The sequence below is a fragment of the Trachypithecus francoisi genome, unplaced genomic scaffold (genome assembly GCF_009764315.1).
Source record: "Trachypithecus francoisi isolate TF-2019V2 unplaced genomic scaffold, Tfra_2.0 Lachesis_group8, whole genome shotgun sequence".
In the NCBI taxonomy this organism is placed as follows: domain Eukaryota; kingdom Metazoa; phylum Chordata; class Mammalia; order Primates; family Cercopithecidae; genus Trachypithecus; species Trachypithecus francoisi.
In genome coordinates this window covers 84289261-84294788 of record NW_022681473.1, presented here as the reverse complement: position 1 = coordinate 84294788, position 5528 = coordinate 84289261, and the positions used below count along the sequence as shown (strand labels likewise).

Below are 5528 nucleotides of genomic sequence, written 5' to 3'. Positions count from 1 at the left end.
CAAAATAGAACTGATGCTCTGGGTGGTCCCATCCCTCTTGCCCTGGCTTTGGGTCCTTTGTATGGGGTGCCACTTGTTGAAAAAAAAGAGGCATTGAAAGTACTCCCATCAGAGAGGTGTTGTGAGGATATGTGACAGATATTAAGAGGGTGATAATTGTTAGGCAAGTAACAACCTAACTTTGAAGTTTCAGTGCAGTGGGCAAACTGCTTCCCGCTGTGTGCATGTTGGGTCCCTGCTCATAAAGCTAAGACAGAGGAAGTCAAGCAGAGGAGAGGTTGAGTGCTGATTTATTGGAGACACCATCGGAGGATGGGAGGCCAGGTCTGCCACCATGAGCTCTGTCATAGAAAGGGGTAGGCGTGCACTGGATGGGAAAAGTCCTTGAGCCCCTTGAAATCGTCCATCCCTCAAGGCAGGAGGGGGCCAGTCACCTTGGCACTCCCAGCCCCCAGCTGCCTCCCAGGCCAGCTAAGGCAGAGCAGAGCAGTGGAGGGGGCCTCGGACCAAATGTGCAGGGCTCAGGCACCAGCCACTGAAGCCTCAGTGGCCACTTCCTTCCTCAGGCCCTCCCCTAAAAGCAGTGGCATGGGCTAGGGACTGCCCAGTCCCACCCAGTCCCTAGCCCATGCCACTGCTTTTAGGGGAGGGCCTGAGGAAGGAGGTAGGCTGTGGCCTGGCCCGACCCACAGTTGGTGGACGTGCAGGAATGTGGGTTGGAGAAGAAGGGCTCTCAGGAAAGGAACGGCAGGAACACGGAGCAGACCATGAGGGTGTAGGACAGTTCCCAGGATGGGGCAGAGCTGGCGAAGAGGCGGGCCACGGCCACATTGGGGTTGCCCTGAGCAGGCTCAAACCACTTCTGGAGACACCGCCCACTGTTCCGTCGCTCAGGGCTGGCCTTGAAGGAATTGCTCCAAGTCTTCTCACACAGGTCAGCTGGGGTGGGGAAGTAATGGGAGAAAGGGAGGCACTGGGCCCCTTTGGGGCAGCGGTTCTTCCCTGCAGGGGATGGAGGAGGGACATCTTACCTCCTACTCCCTCATCCCTAGCCTTTGCACCTGCCCCCTTGTGGGGACCACCAAGGGTCCTGCTTCCCCACCAAGGCGTTGTCAGCACCACTCACCCTGACTCCAGTCCCAGCCGCCACGCCAGTTGGATTTGCATGTGTAAGACATGTGACAGTCTTCCCACCACTCCTCACAGTCCTCCTGGCACAGCGGTGCATTCACGACTCGCTCTCCCTGCCCACTTGGGGCCTCCTGGGTGCAGTCATAGCCAGAGATAAGAACATTAATAGCAGAGATGGGAAGACTACTAATAGCTACAGTGGTATTTGTGCCAGCTACCATATGTACATCATCTTCTATAAAGTCTCTAAGTATTATTTTACAAATAACACCAATAAGGCTAAGAGATTTAATAGTTTGTCCTGGGCTATACAGCTGGTAGGGACAGAACATGAGACTGAAGCTCAGGTCTGCCTAACCCCACCAAGCCTCCTGTGGTGATAGCCCTGCATCCCACTGTTGTCAAAACAGTCTCCCCCATGTGGTTCTCCAGCAGGGGCCTCTGGGTCTGCTCTTGTCCATAGGGAGATAACACCTCCTGTTCCTGCTAGCATCCTGGAGGCATCAGCATAAGATAGGATGAAAGCTCTGACTGTTAATATAATAACAGGGCATTGCACAGATCTGCCTCCTACCTCCCACCCCAGGCTTCCCACTGGCCGGATCCAGGGCCCCAGGTTTGGGGAGCACTCATAGAAGCAGATGGCCTGGATGAAGTGCTTCCGACAGCCAGGCATCAGCAGTCCACAGTGAAACAGGCTGAAGTTGTAGAGTGGGGACACATCCAGATGGGCTTCCCAGCTTGTCGTGAGGGTGCAGCAGGCATTGTCCTTCCAGGGGATGCACTGAAGGCAAACAAGGAAACAAAAGGCCCAGGCATAAGGGGCAAGGGTTGCCAAGTGTCTAGGGAAGAAGGGCGCTGACATGAAAATGTCCCTTAGGAGAAGGCCTGAGCAAGTGGGATGCCTTTAGCTGGTAAGCCCCTACATAAGAGGAACCCTGATAATCTCTCAATATTTACCCAAAGGGCAGAGGCACCTGCACACTGACCCCCTGCCACAGGCTGCTACAGTCCTCTAGGAACACAACTTCTGGGCTCTCAGCTCCTGAGAGGCAGCAGAAGCCTCTTAGGGCAAAGCAGGTAGAAGAGCCCCAGCGAGACCTAGGGGAATCTGGGGTTGCATTGAGTGGGAGGGTCTCATAGGCAAAATGCCAGCTGTGTTCTTCCTCCCACATCCCTGGCAATTGCCTTTAGGAGCTTGGGGAGGGGCTACATAAGTTGTATGTTTCCCCAGGACCTGTTGGCAGGAAGGCTTGTTTTCATCTATGCTGAGTCAACAATGGACCTCTGGGATCACCATCTGCCCCGGCTTTCCCAGTGGCTGGAGCAGCTCAGAAATGGGAACTTTGAATCACTTGGGTCTTATGGTCTCAAAAAGGCATAGTCTCTTTCCACCTAGTTGTCTTTGCTCAACTCCCAACCCCAGGAACCAAATGATCAGGGTTGATGAGGTTTGGAGACCATCTTGGCATTTGTGTCCCTTCCCTGATCTTCCCCGTCCCATCCCCAGGTCTGGCCACTGTACCTCCTCATAGAGCTTGTCTTCTGGGCCAGGCACTCTCTTGTGGTGTTTGGCATTCATGCAGATGTTGAGTAGCTCGTCCCCAGCCCAGGTGGGCAAGACTGTCAACAGCTCTAGCAGGAGTGGCCACCACCATGCCATGGCCTGCTGCAGAGAGACTGATGCTGTACACTCGTTGGAAAGGATACCCCACTCCACCCACTTCATCACAGCAGGCACTGAAAAAGGAGGATGGGCTTCAATCTCCCTCAAGTGACTGCAACACTTTGGCTGCTCCTGGGACCTTCTGTTGGAGGCAGCATCACGGAATGTCAGGGCAGGTAGAATAATCCTCGGAGGCCTGACACAGTGCTGGAGGCTTTGCTGGCCCTGCAGAGCCAGGGAAATGCTGAGGCACGAGTCAGATAGGAGGAGCCTTCTACATCCAAAGCCTGATCCCCATCACAGGAATGAGGAGGAGGGCCCTTCCTATATCCAACTCTGTTCTGGGTAGTAGTGGTAATGAGAGGTAGTAGAGAGAGAGACAAAACAAAGCAAAAGGCAGAGGGGCCCCGGGCCTCAAGCACCCAACCTCTTAGGACACAGGGCCCCTCAGCTTCATAACCCAGGAGCCCATGGCTCCCCCAGCCCCCCAGGTCTGGCAGGAGCCTGACCTGGACCCATCATGGTGAAACTGGGAACTTCTAGCCTACCCTGAGCTAAGAGCCTCAAACATCCTAGGGAAGAAGAGCCCAGCCCCCTCTTCAGAGTCCACCCTCAAGTCCAAATCTAAGGCTGTTCTCTCTCCAGATCACCAGTTTCAAGTTCAGCCACGACCTCGAATGTTTTTAAAGAATCAGGTCCGTTAGGTAAAAGGAGGAAAGATGCTGCCCCTTCCAGCACTCTCTTCATACTCACTTTCAAGGCAGGGGCCTCCAGGTGCTCCTGCTCCCTCCTCCCCCTGAAACTGTGAGGCTGAGGAGAGTTCCACGTCCCACCCATTTATTACCCAGTCTGATTTCTACTAGGTCCAGGTGCAGGAGGAGAACTCCACGTGGCTCCCATTAAACAGCGTCTGTCTTACTCAGCTCTGCAGGCCTATGGGTTCTAAGAAGTTTGCTTCCTCAGAGAAACAGACCCCATCATAGGCAAGATCTGGGGCTCTTCAATAAGCTATTGGGTTCAGCTCTCAGCTCTGCTACTCACTAGCTGGCTGCCCTGGAGAAAATGACTCAAACTCTGTTGCTTTCCCTCTCTGTAAAGGAAGTTTTTATTATGAGATTGGGAAAATAAAGAGAAAGTTCATGAACAAAAACCTTGGCATTGTGCCTGGGATAGAGGAAGTCTTAATGATTTTAAATTGTATTCTTTTATCCTCTCTCCACACGCCCCTCCTATGTTCGGTTCCGTAGCTCTACCTGCCCTTCACTGTTAGCCAGGCATCAGCTCAGTCACCTGGTGGCTTTTCTGACAGTGTCCTCGCACAGCCCACAGGAGCTACAGTCCCTGCTGGAGAGCAGACCCAGGACACAGGATGCAGAGATGAAGTGTGGCCTTGGGGACCCAAGAATTTAAACATACGAACAAAGCCAAAGCAAACAAAACAAAGAAAGTCCCTCCATAACCCACCAAACAGCCCCCCTTAGCACACAGGAATCGTTGTCCTGTGAAATATTCTACAAGGATCCTCAGCAGTGATCATATTTGCAAGACTATCCTTTTCAGCTAAGGAGAGACTGGAAACTTGGATAGGATTCTTGGGAGAGTCCTAAAGATGATAAAAATGCTGGAAAAGGAGCATATTTCTTTGTTTTTATAATATGTTCTCTCTGTCTCTCTGAAAGAGAAGTAGCTGAAATCAGTGAAGTTTTGTTGATACAAAGGAAATGAAAACAAAACACTAAAAGCATTTTTTTTTTTTTTTTTTTTGAGACGGAGTCTCGCTCTGTCGCCCAGGCTGGAGTGCAGTGGCCGGATCTCAGCTCACTGCAAGCTCCGCCTCCCGGGTTCACACCATTCTCCTGCCTCAGCCTCCTGAGTAGCTGGGACTACAGGCGCCCGCCACCTCGCCCGGCTAGTTTTTTTTTTTGTACTTTTTAGTAGAGACGGGGTTTCACTGTGTTAGCCAGGATGGTCTCGATCTCCTGACCTTGTGATCCGCCCGCCTCGGCCTCCCAAAGTGCTGGGATTACAGGCTTGAGCCACCGCGCCCGGCCTAAAAGCATTTTTTAATGGACTAAAATAAAATACATTCTGTGGTGTTCAGCTACACAATTGATGTGTAAAACGTGTACTCATGTTGGAAAATGACATTCTCCACACCTGGGTAATCACAGCCACTGAATGCAGAGCACAAACAAGGAGGCAGGCACTGGCCTGGTGCCATCTACAGGATCTGATGTCTCAAAAAGACTTCCAATGTGAACACCCTCCTTGTTTTAGCTGTGGGGAAACTGAGGCTCAGAGGTGAGTAGTGGAGCTGGGTTATAAATTCAGGTATACTCGACTCCCTATCTAATGCTTAAGGACCAGGTGAGGGAGAAACCTCCAGGACTAAAAGAGTAGATACTGTCTGGTTCTCAAGTGAGGTCTCCTTTTTAAAAAAGGTTAAATGCCATAATGAGGTTGTACATGCATTGGGAGATGTGTGTTGGCTTTATTCTAGAAAAGTGACAGTTATCAACCCATTCTCCCATGTCCCCACCTGAAGCAGAGCATGGAGTCTCCTCCTTAGGTTCAGATACCAAATGGTAATAGCATCTCCATAGCCTGACAGGGGGAGAAGCAGGCTCTCATATTCTGTTCAGTTCCTCACGAATATTCAGGAAGCTCCAAGCCTTGACAAACTAAGAGATTTAGGGTTTAAGGTTCAATTTAAAATGGCTGTGGAGGTGCC

General features: G+C 51.6%; 1 protein-coding gene across 1 annotated transcript; it reads right to left on the bottom strand.

The window, feature by feature from the left end:
* Positions 1-226: 226 nt before the first annotated feature.
* On the bottom strand, positions 227-4194 carry IZUMO1R (IZUMO1 receptor, JUNO). The gene is made up of 5 exons (XM_033205725.1): positions 3551-4194; positions 2657-2800; positions 1706-1915; positions 1127-1262; positions 227-1002 (listed from the first exon to the last, which is right to left on the bottom strand). Exons 1-5 carry the CDS (start codon positions 3632-3634, stop codon positions 734-736), a joined length of 843 nt encoding a protein of 280 aa, XP_033061616.1. The 5' UTR covers positions 3635-4194; the 3' UTR covers positions 227-733.
* Between the last annotated feature and the right edge of the window lie 1334 nt (positions 4195-5528).

Bases quoted from the DNA above. Each gene is read 5' to 3' on its own strand.
- IZUMO1R (XM_033205725.1), bottom strand. From the start codon at position 3,634: ATGGGTGGGACGTGGAACTCTCCTCAGCCTCACAGTTTCAGGGGGAGG. The intron at 2,801-3,550 runs GTGAGTATGAAG...GTCTCTCTGCAG, and splicing joins TGGAGGCCCCTGCCTTGAAA to CAGGCCATGGCATGGTGGTG. The intron at 1,916-2,656 runs GTACAGTGGCCA...GTTTGCCTTCAG, and splicing joins AAGACAAGCTCTATGAGGAG to TGCATCCCCTGGAAGGACAA.